At 41.1% G+C, this 17654-nt stretch overlaps 1 protein-coding gene across 1 annotated transcript; it reads left to right on the plus strand.

Moving 5' to 3' along the window:
* Nucleotides 1-4551: 4551 nt before the first annotated feature.
* sall1a (spalt-like transcription factor 1a) lies at nucleotides 4552-17350 on the plus strand. Its single transcript, XM_043244519.1, has 3 exons — nucleotides 4552-5433; nucleotides 11738-15147; nucleotides 16350-17350. The coding sequence occupies exons 1-3, from the start codon at nucleotides 5361-5363 to the stop codon at nucleotides 16788-16790; spliced, it is 3924 nt and encodes a 1307-aa protein (XP_043100454.1). The 5' UTR covers nucleotides 4552-5360; the 3' UTR covers nucleotides 16791-17350.
* The last annotated feature ends 304 nt before the right edge of the window (nucleotides 17351-17654 follow it).

The following is a 17654-nucleotide window of genomic DNA, read 5'->3' on the forward strand; positions in this document are numbered from 1 at the left end:
TTCTTGTTACTCATTTATTCATCTTTCAGACTTATTAGTCTTATTAACTATATATATATATATATATATATATATATATATATATATATATATATATATATATATATATATATATATATATGTGTGTGTGTGTGTGTGTGTGTGTGTGTGTTATAAGCATAAGCTGCTCTGTAGTCACACTCTTTCTCCTTGTTTTTTTTTTTACACACTAACTCACCCTGAATCTGTGAGTGTCTATGTGTCTATATATGTGCTTAGGTAAAGCTTCTCTAACATCTAGGCACAGTGTGTATAAACTGTACAAATGTATAAATTGTACAAAAAGTTATTTTATTATTTCATTCATTTGCTTGCCATGTTTTATGCATGGTTTTCTTTAAGATTATTTACGAGGTGAAATTTGTCCTTCGGGTTTTTCATATTTTAGGTGCGATGTGTCAAAATAAACTCCCTCTAACACTACAACACGCTGAAGAGCTCTTACTCCAAATACCATTCATCAGTGTCATAAGAGAGATGGATGTGATTCATCTTAGCCAGCCACCATCAGCTCTTCTCTGTTAGTTTGTTAAACTAACCCTAAGTACATCTAATGGAGACTTTTGTTTGTACGTGAAGAGTTTTCACACTTAAGCTGAAACAGACCATGCATGTTTTCACTAAAGAGGTCATTTTATTTTAGCATAAGCATTCTTGCAATTATTTATGTGATGGACTATATATTTACTTTTTCTCTGTTTTTCAGTGGAATAGGAGGAATTCAACATGTTAAACGCGGAATCAAAAAAGTGAAATTGATTGATATTGTTCATTTGCATCTATTTAGATGAAAACAAGAATATGCTGTTTCTATTGTGTTATCCATGTATCGAAGCCAGGATAAAGTGTGACATAACTAGCCATGAATCACTAATTCAACCTTTTCTGAAGACAAGAAAAGCCTACAGACATCTCTTTCTTTTTGGCTCCGTCTCACACACACTTTTATCGTAAGACCTCTCTGTGATCATCCTCTTGTTCGTTCTTGGTAACTCGACACTGAAATTCTCTTTCCCAAACAGCTAGATGCTTGTTGGAAGTATTTGTTATTATTATTTTTTGTACTTTTTTTTTAATATGTATTCTCAGGAGAAAGGCAAGAGAGCAAGAACAGTTCTGTCTGTGACAATGCAAAAAACAAACAGTCTATTGATGTCAAGAGAGTGAAACAATTACAGAGGTAAAGACTGTATTGGATCAAATGTTGGCTGTGAGCTTGTATTTGTGGTGGTGAGAGAGTGGGACAAAAGCTCTACAATGATCTTATAATTTATTCGTATGCCTTATCTATCTGTCACCTAAGTTTATCAAATGTTTTAAACATGTCTGACACTTCTCTGTTTGTCTGTAACTGTATTTACATAAGCTGAATTTGGTGATGTTGAATATATATATGCACACATATGCGTGTGCGTGCGCGCGCGTGTCTGTAAACTGTTGTCATACTTGAGATTAGTATGATATACTCGAAGCAGCCTGTTTTGTTCTTCATTACTCTAATGAAATGATGCAAAATGAAAGTACTTTGCATAATTAAATAGAAGTGTATTTCAATATCGATCACATGCGTTCAGTTCACTATCGATTATTAAACAGAGGGCAGCAGCTGAGGTAAATAAACTGTATGTTATTTATTTGTAATATAAAGCGTTCACACCCCGAGATCTGGAACTTAACACATTAGAAAAATGCCTCGGTGGCTGCAATAATCCCCGTCATCTGTTGATAACAGATGGTAGATGTCATCAGGAGGCGACTGTCTGCCGCTTGACATGATCATCACGCCTGCCATGGAGACAAGATCGCGATTTACAACACCAGATACGCACTTAAACTTTGTCCACTTTCTAAAGAGCAAGGAACAGTTCGCAATCATAATTCAAATTCCAGATTCTTGCGTTACTTTTATTTTGTTCCTAAAACTGCGCCGTTTTGCATTCCGCTCTCGTCCCGCGATCGAGCGCAAATGAACGTGGATAAACGGGGCTTAAAACAGTCGCGCGTCCACCTCCAGCAGGCAGAGCGTAAATCTGCCTGATTAAAAAAAAAAAGCAGCATCAGATTCCTCGAGGAAGCGGTGAAGAGAAACGTCTTTCATTTATAGCTCAACGGTTAGGAGGATGCAGAGGGGACGCGAAGTTTAACATTTCACAAGGTCCTTCTTCGCATTCGCCACTGTTTCGACTCGATCCCATTCAAAGTGCGACCCAACTGTTTGTAATTCTCCACGCAGAGCGCGCGGCACTTCGGTTCCTCGCCGAAAGCTACATGTTGAACTCGGCGGCAAAAAAAGGAGCTCTTTTAAAAAAGATAAAAGACATAAAACGGTGATGTGTGAGGCGAAGGCGAAAAAAAAAAATCATCCATACTGCTTATGCTATTCAATTATGCGGTCAAACGCCCTCTGTTTCTGTGGAATGATCAATTATCGGTTGTCAGTGATAATGGTGAATGATGACCCCACGCGCTCCCGCTGCTATATGCTTCTTATCGATTAGCGCGTGACACCCCGAGTGAGCGCGAGCATCTGCGCTCAAGAAAGAACCCTGACTTGTCCTTTTCTCAATATAAGATAAACGTTAACTCAAATATTTACATCTTTCATGTTCTGTCGGTTGCGCCTAATGTTCTCGCGCCTAAGGAAGACGCCTGACTTTAAAAACGGAGCTCGTGCGCATCTGCGATCCGGTGTCACCCAAATAATATTTCCAAACATTTGTCAGCCCCGCCAATTAATTGCCGCCGCATAATAGAGGGAGGGAGGGAGCGTTTGAGCGCTTTCACTTAACCCCTACCCCCCGTTCTCGCGGTGCACCCCTGACTTCTCTCGAGTCACAGCCCAAATTTCTCGCCGTTAGTGTCATTCACTCGGTGATTGTCCGATCGCGCGCGGGGAATCTCATTTATAGCGTCTCGCGCTCGGCTGAGCTGCAAATCAGCGTGTTTACAGCCCCACACCAACACTCACATCAATTAACCGAGCATCGATCCCCTCACCGGGGACATCACAATATTGCCCTCTTCTCACAGCCCGTACGCCTGCGTTTATGACACTATATGATTTTCAGGTGTCGTTGCCTTTTTTTTTTTTTTTTTTTTTTTTTTTTTTTTTTTTAAGAATTTATTGTAAGCAGTTGTTAAAAGATGTAGGAAAGAAAGACAGACAGACAGAAAGAAAATGAATTAGAGGTCAGTGATGTTCGAAGAAAAGAAAAAAAAAATCATGCAATTAACGTGGACAGGTGGGAATGCGTTTAGGCCAGAAATAAAACAATATAAATAACTTTAAAACACAGCCATGATCTGATGTGCTTTGAAGGTGCGTGGTATATTGATTTCTCCTCCGTATATAATTTTTTTCTCGAACAAAAGTACATGTCGTCCGTTCACTCCTCTCTTCTTTCCCTCTCTTCTTTCATTAATAAGTAAATAACAGTCGCCTTAAGTATAGATAGCTGACGCTATAGGACCTGATCCATCTCGCCGGCAGCAGTTCGTTAAATATTCAGTGAGAAATAATGGCATCCGAGACATCACCTATAGTAACGTTATTATCTTCATTTCTCAAAATCAGCTAGACTGATAGCTTCGTTTGTCTTTTGCAGGGCATAAATCTTCAGCTTTGCAGGTCGCTGCGGCGCAATCAGAGGGGGGGATCTCTCTTCTTCAAAACGGTGCCTATTCATAAATATGATTATGATTATTATTATTAAAATATCATCGTTTCAAACGAGACAGGATTTTTCCATAACAACGTATATCGTTTACAATATGAATGTTTATAATGTAAATTTTGTTTTTACGCACGTGGATTTATGAAAACACGTTTTGTTTTTTATTGTTTTGTATTGTTTTTTATTGTTAGTTTTTTTTTAGGTTGTTGAAAATTGGACATATGTAATTCTCTCTTCTTTAAATATGCAAATACTCTATACTCTAAAAATCCTCTTAATCTCTTTGGGGAAATTCAGAAGTTTTTTTTTTTTCATTGTTTCTCTTATTTCGTAGGTCATTTATGATTACATTTTTGATTATCGCACATTAAAAAACCTAAAGGTGTCAAAGTGTCACCTTTCCTCTTCAAATAAGAAAACAGATTTTTTTTTAATCCATCTTAAATCGATTCCTAAATATACTTGTTTCCAAAGACTTTCTTGACGATTTCCAGACTTTTCCTCTTTTGCGCGAGTTCTAACGTTTTAACACCAAAGATCTTTCGGACGGGCGCCGTCTTCGCCTCGAAAGATAAAGAGCTAAAATTGATTCGCGAAATAATTTTCAAACAGGCTCAGACGGGACGCGTGTTCGCGCAGCCGAGGCGGTTCGCCGTGAAGCTCGAGCGCTTCATCTGTCTCTCCGTCGCGCGGTGAGAGAGTGAGAGTGGGAAGGAGAGGTGGGCGCGAGACTGAGAGGGACACGGCGCGCGAGTTATGATAGAACAGAGCGGCGACCAATAGAATAACAGAGAGGCGGGGCTGAGGATTTCTCACCGTTCTGCATGGGCCCTTAAAGTTTGTTTGTTCGCTGAATGCGGCGTGTGATGAAAACGTGTTACTGATCCCGTTCGGCAATAATCAGATGAATCTGATTTGGGACATTTGATACATTCTTTGGACTTTCGAGACGCCGATAGTTGCCATTACGCACGAAACTCCGTTGACCGACCTACTTTTAACGCCGCTGCCTTGGGGAAAGAAGAAGGACTTGGTTAGAAACGGTGCGCTTTGCAATCATCCAGGGGCTGAATTACAACAACTTTAATGCCAGTCACAAACGAGGATACGCGATACGCTCTGAAACGTCAAGCTGCGGAAAAGGCTGTGGAAGACCTTTGGCTGAGAGTTTGGCCGTCCGGACACTTTGTGGTGAATTGCAACTTTTGAGCACCAGTTTGATGCCCGGCGAGATCGAGAGACGCGGTCGGTCTTTCGAAAGAGAAATTGACATTCCTGTAGTGGCCAAGTTAAGCTCTAACGTAGCCACCAGATGGTTGCTAAGAAGGGTTAAACTGTATCTAAAGGGAGTTGGAAAATCCAGCCTTTCTTCCACACGGATCAACTCATTGGGTGGGAGCAGCGAGAGAGACAAGAGTCCCCAGCAAATCAGCGGCTAATTGATTAAAGAGACTTCATTTGAATAGGGGGCTGGCAAGGTGCCAATCGCCTTTCAGAGGACCCCCTCCGCCCCCTCCCATGATTAATCGCGAGGCATTATTGATAATCATAACAGGACACATGCGCGGTGGATGGGCTCGATTTCCGTAATTTTGAGCAGATTTGATAGTAATTTTTTATTCTTTCGTGGCTGATGCGTGAGCCAGCATGTCGCGGAGGAAACAAGCGAAGCCGCAGCATTTCCAGTCCGACTCGCAGCTGGTCCTAACCGAGCACAATGGTGAGTTCAAGCCCTTATTACACACGTAAAGTCGCGCTGCACTTTTTTTTTTTTTTTTTTTTTTTTTTTTTTTTTTTTCAAAAGCGATTTATACTTTTATTTGGGTTATTTTGGTTTTAACGTATTTAGCGTGCTTTTTTAAAAAACTCGGACAATGAATTGTTACATTTACATGTATTCGTGCTACCGAAGAGCTCTATTGAGCCACAGCCGAAAAGTTTTACACCGCTCGAAACTATCACTTTGCGCCGTAGCAAAAACACGTTTCATCTAGGTCCGAGTGATTCTTTTACCAATCCCTTCATACCGTTCTCGCGTGTTATTTATTTGATATTTTTTTAAAGTTGGTCTCAAGCTGACTTACGAAAGAAAGTGTAGTCTAATATAGGGGAAGTTCGCGTTTCGTTTCAGCCGTTTATTAAAGTTTAAACAAACAAAAAAATAAGCATCTACCAGCGTTCTCTTGTGAAAGTTTAAGCTCGTAGAATTAGTTTTGTTCTGGCCCGTTTAAGTTGCCCACACAAGTGGGGATTCGCATGGTTTCAGCTTTTCCCCCCCACCTCCCTCTTCTGTAGGATATTGCATCTCTAGATTTCAGCAGCGCCCAAACCCAGACGAGAAACCATATCAAACGCATTAATATCCAGCGATTCTTTTAATACGTAGTTTTATATCGTGCTGCGCGAGCGACCAGCTGTGCCTATCTCACTCCGTTATCGACAATTATGTCACGCGACCTTAAAGGTGAAGGGGACGTCGGCGAAACTTCTCTTAAAAATACCCCCCCTGCCAGTATTTCCAACTCTTATGAAACTGTAATATGTAAAGAGTGAGCGCAAGCAAGCCGAGCAGCGTGCAGTTGCGGGCGGTCGGACAACGAAGTCGCATAATCTCGTGTAATCGAGCTTTTCCATTATGACTTCACACTTATATAATTGAAACTTTCGGGGTCGCGTTAATTTCGCTATGCCTTCTTACGCGACGGACGGGTATCGAAAGCGTACACCAGTGTGCAGTCTCGTTCGTTTGGTTTTAATTGGGTTTTACGATCAAGATATCGCTGGCAGCCCGTGCCATGCAGCTAGTTTCCGACACACACCGTCCCGCACCGTGACTAAACTCATCTTTCGTGCAGCGCCTTGTCAGCTTTTTAAAACCTACATTTACTACGCGTTGTTCGAGAAACAAATAAGGGTGCGAAACATTCACAAACGAACGTATTGTAAAAATTATTATTTTCTTTGAACGTGCAAAATAACGACACATTCTAATTTTTCCCCTAAATGCTCTCCTGCTGAATGTCGTGTTTTAATTTAATAGTTTGAACGTTTCTGTTTTCGGAGTCAGGCAGGCAGCTACTGGGTTTAGTAGCTGCACATTTTAAGCCTATTCTTGTTTAACTACTTTTAAACTGCATTTATCAAAGGCCGTCTCAAGTCCCAACGAGCTATAAAAAGAATTTAAAGGGCATGCTGAACATTCTGATCACTAAAGTGTCTTACTTCAACGAGGGTTTTTTTTTTCGGAGGAACTGTCCTATCTCTTGCTTAACTCAGCGTTTTGTAGGCTATCGTGTTTCTGATTAGAATGGGACCTTTGAAGAGGTAAAGGATTTTGTTTCATATCGAAACTGGATCCAAATGATTTTCGTGAATTTATTTTTCATTCAGCTTTTAGTCAAATCCATCTTCAATATTCCGCCGCGGAACATGTGACGAATTAACAGAAGTGACCTACTTATGCCGTTAATGCAAAAGGGAAAGTTAGTAGGCTATAGAAATATAACACACCGTTCATTTAACGACCGTTCCGCGGTAATCTTCGTGTTAGATAGCCTACATACAGAAACATTAATTACTGGCACAACACGACTATTAGCTCTTTAATATAGCGTTATTTCACGCTCCTCCTCTTTAAGTTAATTCGTTTGATTTCTGAGGTTGTAAATAAAATAAAACCAAACTGATTTCGTTACAGATCATGGGCCGCTATAGACACCAGTTGCTTTTAGATGTCCTAACTTCAGTTTCACAGGCGATCTTTAAACTAACGACGTGTTTATGTTTGGTTATAAGAAGATAAAATATATATATCAGTGATGATCGTTTTTTATGCTTGTTGTGTCATGTGTTTTTTTTTGTTTTGTTTTTTTTTTTCCGGTTGAGATGCAACACTTAAGTAAATGCCTTTATTATAACAAAGCGTATACCCTTTTATTTTTTAGAGAACGTAGATATACAGAAATCAGCTCGTTGTTATTAAAAATTAATAGGAGAGCAGGCCCAGATTTACATAAGCGGTTGTTTGGCGGCTGACGTGCGAAGGGCATTCATAGGTAAATTTTATGTGATTACTGCTAGAATTTCAGAAACGGAAAAGAAAACAGATTTCCAAAATCGTGGCATAGCTGGACGTTCCCTTTTCAATTTAATAAAGAAGTGAATGGCAGTGTTTGTCAACCGCCGTCAGCTGACCGAGTTCACATTTTCGCCAAATACAGCTCATTCAAAGCAAGAGGCAAAGGCATAACCTGTAGGCTATGTCGGTTCAGAAAAGCATGGCTGTCTTCACGACTTAAGCGTCGCTTGGTAACTTTTTTCCTTAACCTTTGGTGTAAACCAGCTCTTGATAAACACAGATAAACTTCCTTAGTGTCTTCTCACCCGAGAAAAGCGGAGAGGCTAATTTCCCCCCTATGCTTTGCGGCCTGTGTGAGGTATTAGAAAGCAGCATTACGGCTAGACTGAGGTGAGGAGTCTGTCCCTGTTGGCCTGTCACTGAGGGTGGGATGTAGAGCTTTTTTAACCTTTGCCAGGCTTCCTCTGTGGGGAGGCGAGGAGAGATCAGGTCACGGTTTGTTCATGTGTACCATGTCTCTGACCTCCACCATGCTGTGCTATAGCCAGCCAAACAGGGACTCTTACTTTTTTTTCTGAGATGCTGTGTGTGTGTGTGTGTGTGTGTGTGTGTGTGGTTGAGGATGTGGGGGGTGATGTGGATTGAGATCAATGTGGCTGCTTTCCCCTTTCACCTCGGCAAATTTGCCACATACCCACCCAGAGAGATTGTGAGGGAGTCCCCCCCCCCGCCTCCAAAACGCACACAAGCATCGCAAACAACAAGGATCTTGTATCTTGTCATTTCGAAAGTTTCGCAAGTGGCTTCACGGTCTGATTTTTTTTACTTCTTTTTTTTTTTTTATTCTCAACTCCTCTCACACTCGTCCTTTAAGGGCAAGTCTTAAGAATTAAGGATGAGGGCTCGGTGACCAGCAGAGAAGCCTTTCCCAGGCACACCATCTAGTGTTCAGTAGGAAGTTTTCTATGGCTTGAGAGAGAAAGTGAGGGAGGGACGCCGAGGGAAAGCAGGAAAGTTGAGGGCGGGTGGAAGATAGTAAGGGACACACAAGGAGGTTCTGAGTGAACGGTAACTCACTCTTCGAAGTCACAACTAGCAAGGCGCCTGCAGCTGAGAAAAGTAACGTAGACATTACAAATTATTCTCATGTTTGTTTATCCTCTCTTTTTTCTAGTCATTCTTTTTTTTTTTTTTTTACTTACCACATCACCAATTCTCTCTTTTTTTCTTTCTTGAATTGCTTGGGATGAGATCTCTGACCTGCTCTGTAGCATGCTGACGATGACCCAAAGCCATCACACTGTATAGAACGGTTCTCATCCAAACTAGCTCTGCCTCACTAATCTACAGCTCAGCACACAGCCGTGCACAGTGTAAAATAGCTTTCACAATCTAGCGTTGTTTCTTGCTCTCCATGTACTTGGAACGTACTAGAGTGACTACGTATAGACACACATCTGTCTCTGCAAGCTGCCCATTACAAATTGCCGTTTGAACTCTGAACTAATAATGCTTTTTAGTTGCTTATCTTAGTTTGTTTTTTCAGATTGAGAATAATAATTTAAAATGCTAATTTATTCATGTATTTGTTCAAATGCTATTTTATTTATTTATTTATTACGGTCACACAGATTTATTATTTTTTATAATTCCTTAATTTTTTAAAAATTTGTGTCAGCGTATACATGCAGAAGAAGCGCATGCTTTATTTACAGGTCAGAGGATGTGTCAAAATCTCTTTGGACAGATGTGCCATAAGATTTTTATTTCATCATCATGTCAATGTCAATATTCTAGAATAATATTTTTTTCTAAGAAAACAAGGCGTTATTTAAATCTCTGACTATTATAATCAAATTAATAATTATAGGTAGTTAAGTGATGCAAGGATAACAAAGCATATTCAAAAGTTACATTGTTTTCCCCTCTCAGTTTTTTTTATTATTATTCTTTTCAAAGACTATTGCTGTTGTTCATATTTTATTAAGTCTCTTGCGGTACATATTTACTGAGGAAGAGGAACAAAGATATTATTGTTTATTTATTTATTTTGTTATCAGATGAAGTGACTACAATTTGCAGATTTTCAACAGGTTGCACTGAATAAATTTAAGTTGTTCAATTTTTTAGCTGAAGTGTCATTACGTTATGTCTGTAAACATAAAGCGATGGTTAGTGTGCATTATTGTTGTTATTATTTAAAATAATATCATATAAATATTATTATACAGTTACAGTATATTATATTATATTTAAAAAATGTTTTTCTAATAAGCAGTATGATATGCTTCACGCATCAATCCTTCATTTTTACTCAAGCGATCTTCTTAACTACCCCCACACTACATTCACGCTTTCTTTCCCTTTCATTAGCCTCACCTCAACAGAGTTTTAATATTAAAACTTTTTCATCAAAAAAGTTGACTTTTTCCCGTCTGGGCAACACATCGTTTGTGTGAGACACGGCTTTACTGTCATGGCAACTTTAACGTTATCTGATGTTCCAGCTCAGAGAGACACAGGGGGAAGATAATCCCTGAATTAAACAGGATCTGCTTTAGAGCCAGCCGTGATGAGCAGGCTGGGCCCTCGCCCCTCTCCCCTGCTCTGACACTCCCATGCTGGGGAACAATGGGGAGCCATCCTGTCTCTCCACAGGGCTGGGACACACTTCTTGCAGGGGTTTCATTTGCAAATGAATCTCCACGATGATGAAAATGTTGAGAGCGAAGCCCCACAATGAGTGGGACTCATAGAGAATTGCAATTTGTAAATCAACTTGTATGTTAAACAGCATGATTTTTGAGGGACAAAAAGAGAGGAGGTGGGGTGAGAAAGAATGAGGAAACTGGAGAAAGGCCACAGCCCTAAAAGGGCCGGGAGGGAGGGAACTGAACAGTTTTTCTCGCTTTCTTTTGCAAATGCTTATGGTTCATTTTGAAGAAAAAGTCCCAACCTGTTCAACTGTATAAATTAAATAAAAATTCAGCACGTGTTCTGGCATGTGATATTATTATTGTACGCTTAAACTTACACCTGTTTAATCAACCAAAGAGTTTCTCGTTTAGCCGAATATCCAGAAATTATTTATTTTTTATATTTATGTATTTTTGTATTTATTTGTTTGCATTTTAATGCTTTCATTGATAATGCTGCATAAACAATCTCCTAAAATGTTCCTACTGATTAAATAATTATTTAGCATTCAAATTCATTGAAAACAACTCTCTGTGTGTTAAGATGATCACGCAATTACTTCATTCATGCTTAGCCTGGTATGAGTGAATTTCTCTGCTCCTGTAGAGTGCGTAGCAATCTGAATGCCAAAGGCTTACTTGTTCCTGTCAGATCCTGATTGCAGGCTGACTGGATACAAATTAGTTTAGTGACAGGGATAACCTGTCCAAGATGCCTGCAGTTGGTTGAAAATGAGCAAAGTTGACAGCAAATTGAAAGTCTAATAAGTCCTTCAAATGGTTGATTTGTGCCTAGTGGACATGTAGACATTGAGGAGTATGAAATATTGGAAATCAATGGTCTTCTATGAAATTTCATTAGGGCCCATTGTTCTCAGTTCATAGTATTTTTATGTTTTGATGGATTATCTGAAGAAAATGATTACCTAAGGTGGTTGAATTGATGGGACTTTGATACACATCTTCAAAGATCACTTTTAAGCAATATTGTAAAAGTGCTATTGATTTTGTCTCTTTTCTTATCCTATTTCATCATAGCTCTATATAGTGTGGAGGTCCTTTTCTTGGTGTGATTTGGTATTTGTTTCTTTTTTGATGGTTGTTTTTTGAACGTATGAGAGGGATAAGCATTAAACTGATTAACAGAAGATTAACAACAAAAGAATTTGAACAGATAAAGCTGCTTCTTCAGATACAAAACATCTCTAATCACTAATCCCCCTGTTCCCCCCTCTTATTTTCTTCTGCAGGGGACACAGAGACCAACCCGGACGACTCCCCCTGTAAAGACTCGGGTGCCCATGTCTGCAGCAGATGTTGCGCAGAGTTCTTTGAACTATCGGATCTTGAACAACACCAGAAGAATTGCACTAAGAATCAATTAGTTCTAATTGTGAATGAAAATCCAGTGTCTCCTTCCGGAACCTTCTCCCCAGGCTGCTCTCCTCATAATCCTGATGAGCAGATGAATGATACAACTAATAACACAGATCAAGCAGAGTTGACCGACCTTTTGGAGCAGAACGTACTTGACAAAGAGGAGGCCATGGACACTGAGATGTCAGGAGTCTCTGCACCACATAATGATGGAAGTGGACGTATGGCAGGTGGCAGCCCGCTCAGTTGTGTTGGAAGCAGCCATGGAGCTCTGGGCAGCACTGGGTCCAATCTGGGGAGCTCTGTCATCTCTGCCTCACTACCTCAGCTGGGTAACCTGACTGAGCTGGGTAATTTTTCCATGATCAACAGCAACGTCATTATTGAAAACCTACAGAGCACCAAAGTGGCTGTGGCACAGTTCTCTCAAGAGACCAGAGCAGCGGGAGGGCAAAGGGTGGCTGTGCCAGCCCTTATGGAGCAGCTTTTGGCCCTACAGCAGCAGCAGATCCATCAACTACAGCTCATTGAGCAGATTCGTCACCAGATTCTTCTGCTAGCCTCACAGTCACCCGAGCTCCAAGCACCACCTAGTTCTTCCCCTGTGACTTTAGGTTCAGGTACTAGTCCACTAACCACTCTTAGTTCCCATTTGTCTCAACAGTTGGCAGCTGCTGCAGGGTTAGCACAAAGCATAGCCAGCCAGTCTGCAAGCATTAGCAGTTTGAAACAGATGGCTAATGTTGTGCAGCTACCTCAGAACAATTCCAGTGTGGGAGAGTCATCTCAAAACCTTGGAGCAGCAGGGCCAGCTACAGTTAATGCCCCACCTTCAGAGAAGAGACCAGGTAATGCGGGAAGCTTGCATCCTCAATTGGGAAATCCATCACTTGCAAAGTCGTCCACACCAGCCTTTGCAATGGGAAGCCTATTGAATCCTGTGGCTAATACCCTTCTACCTCAGCCCCCACCAGGCAACCCAATATTTTCCAGTGCACTGCCCAGTGCCAGTACCACAGTTGAGGATCTCAACTCACTGGCAGCGCTTGCTCAGCAAAGAAAAGGCAAGCCACCTAACGTCTCTTCTTTTGAACCGAAAAGTAGCTCTGAGGATACGTTTTTCAAGCATAAGTGCAGGTTTTGTGGGAAGGTGTTTGGTAGTGACAGTGCTTTACAGATTCACTTACGTTCTCACACAGGTGAGAGGCCATACAAATGCAACATATGTGGCAACCGCTTTTCCACCCGAGGTAACTTGAAGGTTCATTTTCAACGTCATAAAGAGAAGTATCCACACATTCAGATGAACCCATATCCTGTCCCAGAGCATCTAGACAATATTCCTACGAGTACTGGCATTCCCTATGGTATGTCTATGCCTCCTGAGAAGCCAGTGACTAGCTGGCTCGATAGTAAACCTGTTCTGTCTACTCTGACATCTTCTGTTGGCATGTTACTTCCACCAACTATACCAAGCCTGCCTCCATTCATCAAGAAGGAAGAGAATAGCTCAGTGGCTATAAGCAGCCCTTCTCATTCTGCTAAAAGCGACTCAGGTCCTGCTGATGCACCCATGAAGAACACAAACAATGTGTTGGAAGAAGGGGAGAGCACAACCCTGCCTACCTCAAATGAAAAAGTTGAAGAAAACAACCGTTCATCCAGTCTAATGACAAACATGAGCTCTGCAGTGGAGGGTACCATTGAGTACACAACCTCCAATAGCCCTCCAATGGCCACTAACCCACTCATGCCCCTGATGTCAGAACAGTTCAAAGCTAAGTTTCCTTTTGGAGGTCTCCTCGATCCTCTTCAAGGTTCAGAAACATCTAAGCTTCAGCAGCTCGTTGAGAACATCGACAGGAAAGTGACAGACCCCAATGAGTGTGTTATCTGCCACCGTGTTCTTAGCTGCCAGAGTGCGCTCAAAATGCACTACCGCACACATACCGGGGAGAGGCCTTTCAAATGTAAAGTGTGTGGTCGTGCCTTTACCACCAAGGGCAACCTCAAGACTCATTACAGCGTCCATCGAGCTATGCCACCACTGAGGGTCCAGCATTCTTGTCCCATTTGCCAGAAGAAGTTCACAAACGCTGTGGTACTTCAGCAGCACATTCGCATGCACATGGGTGGTCAGATCCCAAACACCCCTCTTCCTGACAACTATCCAGAATCCATGGGCTCCGATGCTGGCTCATTCGATGAGAGGAACTTTGATGATCTTGACAACTTCTCTGATGAAAACATGGAAGGAATCGAGGATGGACCCGACAGCAGCATTCCAGACACACCAAAGTCAGTTGATGCATCTCAAGACAGCCTCTGTTCATCCCCTACTCCACATGAGTCATTAGGCATGGAGAGCCAGGAGAGGAGTGCCAACCAGGGAGCAGATGAGGAAGTGCATTATGACCAAGGGAAATTAATGGAGAACGGAGTAATGGAAGGAGACAGACTCACAAATGACTCCTCTTCTCTTGGAGGCGACATCGAAAGCCAAAGTGCCGGAAGTCCAGCTGTCTCTGAATCTACCTCTTCCATGCAAGCTCCATCACCCTCTAATGGTACTATCCTACAGCAGAAGTCTCCTAGTATGGAGGACCGGCAGCAGAGGGCATTGTCATTGGACCACATTAGTGCGGGTCTCATGCAGTCTCATTCTCACAGTCCTGGAGCTCTGGATCTTACTTCAATTAACTCATCAAAAGATCCTCTTAGTTTGCTTTTCCCCTTCCGTGAGCGAGGCACCCTGAAGAATACAGCATGTGACATCTGTGGCAAAACGTTTGCCTGCCAGAGTGCCTTGGACATCCATTATCGAAGCCATACCAAAGAAAGACCGTTCATTTGCACAGTATGCAACCGGGGCTTTTCCACCAAGGGAAACTTGAAGCAACATATGCTGACCCACCAGATGCGAGATTTGCCCTCCCAGCTCTTTGAGCCTAACACCAGTCTTGCCTCCAGTCCAACTCCATCGCTTCTATCTGTTGGACCTTTGTCCTCAATGATGAAAACTGAAGTCAACGGCTTTCTGCATGGCCTTCAACCTGAAGTAAAAGAATTGGCTCCAGCACTGGTGACCTCATCTGCTTCCACCTCTCCAGTACTTTCAGCCGCCCCACCACGGAGGACGCCTAAGCAGCACTACTGTACCACTTGTGGGAAGACATTTTCCTCTTCCAGTGCCCTGCAAATCCATGAGAGAACCCATACAGGAGAGAAGCCCTTTGCTTGCACCATCTGTGGACGAGCATTTACCACCAAAGGAAATCTCAAGGTAATTACTGCTTTATATACGCCGAAAATTATTTTCTCTGTTTTTATGAAATACGTTATTTGAACTTTTTACTTGATGTTATTTTGCTATTCATGTTTGTGAAAAGCCAGCCAAAATAGGTATTGACCGCATAAACAAGTATTGATGAGGGAAAATAAGTAGAATGCTGTGTGAATAATAAGGGGGGAAAAGTGAAAAGCACAAGCACGCATAAAATATTACACAGAAAGTATACCATTATAAAAAAAAAAGTATACAGAAACGATAAAGAGGAAGTGGAAATGTTGAGTCATCCAATTAATATAAATATTGGGCTAAAACTTGAGCTTTAAATTGATGGAACAAAGCCAAGAATGCTTCACTTAACAGGCTTTAACCACAGTTACCAGCAGCAACCACCCTTAGCAGTGGCATGCTCACTATTTTTCCAGAGTTTGTCTTTGATCGCAATAAAAAAAAAAAAGGCCAAGAACACAGATAAACAGAATCCGGGGAGTTTTATATGGATATGTGATTGCACTGTGGAATGTGTGAAATGTGACTCGCAATAGGCATAATTTTCAGGAAGAAATTTAAATATCAAACTATACATTTTCTCTCTGAATAAATAAGTACGTACTGTTTTAGTAAAGTATGAAATTGAAAATTAATTTTCTGATGTCTGATTTCACTGCATTTTCTTTTATGAATAATGCATTTGCAATGGATTAAACACTATCAGTTTGAAAAGATTAGTAAATAGCAAAAGTAGCATTAAGATGAGAAAATGTACACCTCATATGTTCAGTGCTACACTAAGGGTTGCAACAATTAAAAAAGGTTATTTTTTTTCCCTGAATGTATTGCATGCTTCAAGGGTGAACTGGGGGCAACTGTCAGATACAATACTGTCCAGCACAATGAAAGTGGACAGTGCAATTTTCTCAGAACACACGTCTACCACAGGCCCTTTGTTTTATATGCAGACCACCATTCTCACTGAGTGAACGTTACAACATTTTAACCTTGTTTTAATAATTAGACAAATGCTGCTTCCAGTGGGCCTATTTTAATACTAATTATTATACTGGCCCTCTTTTTCCATTGCATCACCTCACGTGTTATTCATTTTAATGTTTCCAAATTTTAAACATTGTAGCTCAGCTGCTCCTTTGTTTTTTATTCTCTTTAATCCACTTCCTTTTCTCTCTCTTTCTCACTAGGTGCATATGGGAACCCACATGTGGAACAGTGCTCCTGCACGGCGTGGTCGCAGGCTTTCAGTAGATGGTCCCATGGCTTTCCTGGGCACAAACCCTGTAAAGTTCCCTGAACTCTTCCAGAAGGACCTAACCGGTAGGGCTGGAAACGGAGACCCAACCAGTTTCTGGAATCAGTATGCTGCTGCTTTCTCTAACGGCCTGGCCATGAAGACCAACGAGATCTCTGTGATCCAGAATGGAGGCCTGCCCCCTCCGCTGTCAGGGAGTGTGGGCAACGGGGGCAGCTCTCCGATCGGAGGCTTGACAGGCAGCATGGAAAAGCTGCATAACTCTGAGCCCAATCCTGCTCTGGCTGGCCTAGAGAAAATGGCCAACACTGAGAACGGGACTCACTTCCGCTTCACACGCTTCATGGAGGACAAGGAGATTGTGACCAACTAGAGAATCATTTTTGTTGCGCTCATGAACAAATACACACTCTTAAGCTGGCACACACACACATGCTCCCGTATATGCGTCCATGAAAGAAAGAATGAAAAGCAAGAAAAAAAAAACTATCAGCTTTTGCTTGCCATTAAGACTTTATGAAGACGAGTTTGAAAAGAACTTGCTTTTTTTGTACAATGTACAACACGTTATAGTTTTATGGAGCTTATTTATTAGTGATTATAACCTTGCTCGAAAAACCAAGTGGAAATATTAACAGTTACTTAGTTTTTATGTTATTTTCTGTTTTATCAGCAGAGTGAATCTGTATGAGTGTTTTAAAGTGTGCTTTTGAAAACTTAGCTTTTCTTGGTAGAAGACTTCACCATGGCATTAAATTATTTTCTATCTGTAGTATGTGTTAACAAAACTTGATGTTCATGTAATGATTTAGAGCTTAAAAAGTGCAACGTAAGGCTGTAAATACTGTACACTTATCTGTGCTAGATGGTTTACAAGCTGTGTAGAAACTTTCCTCTGAGAAATATCAACATTTCATAAATCCAGGGACATAGGTTAGTCCTTTTCTCTCTGTCTTAGAAGTTAAAAAGAGAAAAAAAAAGTAAAAAAAAAAAAAAAAAAAAAAAAAAAGTTTTCACCTCAGCTGTTTATTTAGACCTTAGTATTTTCATTTTGCTTTTTACTACGTTCAGTTCTCACTCTTTATTTGTGCTTACACGATAAAAAGCATCAACGGTTGTTAGATGTCGACATGAAGAGGTCCACACACTCACGGATGGGAGGGGGAAAATGCCTTGTGTGATCTTTGAGGTTTTGCCGGGCTTTCAAACTGCTGCTAGGTACTAGCGTCTTTGTTTG

Source organism: Puntigrus tetrazona, chromosome 7 (assembly GCF_018831695.1).
Source record: "Puntigrus tetrazona isolate hp1 chromosome 7, ASM1883169v1, whole genome shotgun sequence".
Lineage (NCBI taxonomy): Eukaryota > Metazoa > Chordata > Actinopteri > Cypriniformes > Cyprinidae > Puntigrus > Puntigrus tetrazona.

Excerpts from the sequence above, each read along its gene's own strand:
- sall1a (XM_043244519.1), top strand. The coding sequence starts at position 5,361 with ATGTCGCGGAGGAAACAAGCGAAGCCGCAGCATTTCCAGTCCGACTCG. Across the intron at positions 5,434-11,737 it reads GGTCCTAACCGAGCACAATG|GGGACACAGAGACCAACCCG; the intron begins GTGAGTTCAAGC and ends TTTCTTCTGCAG. Across the intron at positions 15,148-16,349 it reads CCACCAAAGGAAATCTCAAG|GTGCATATGGGAACCCACAT; the intron begins GTAATTACTGCT and ends CTTTCTCACTAG.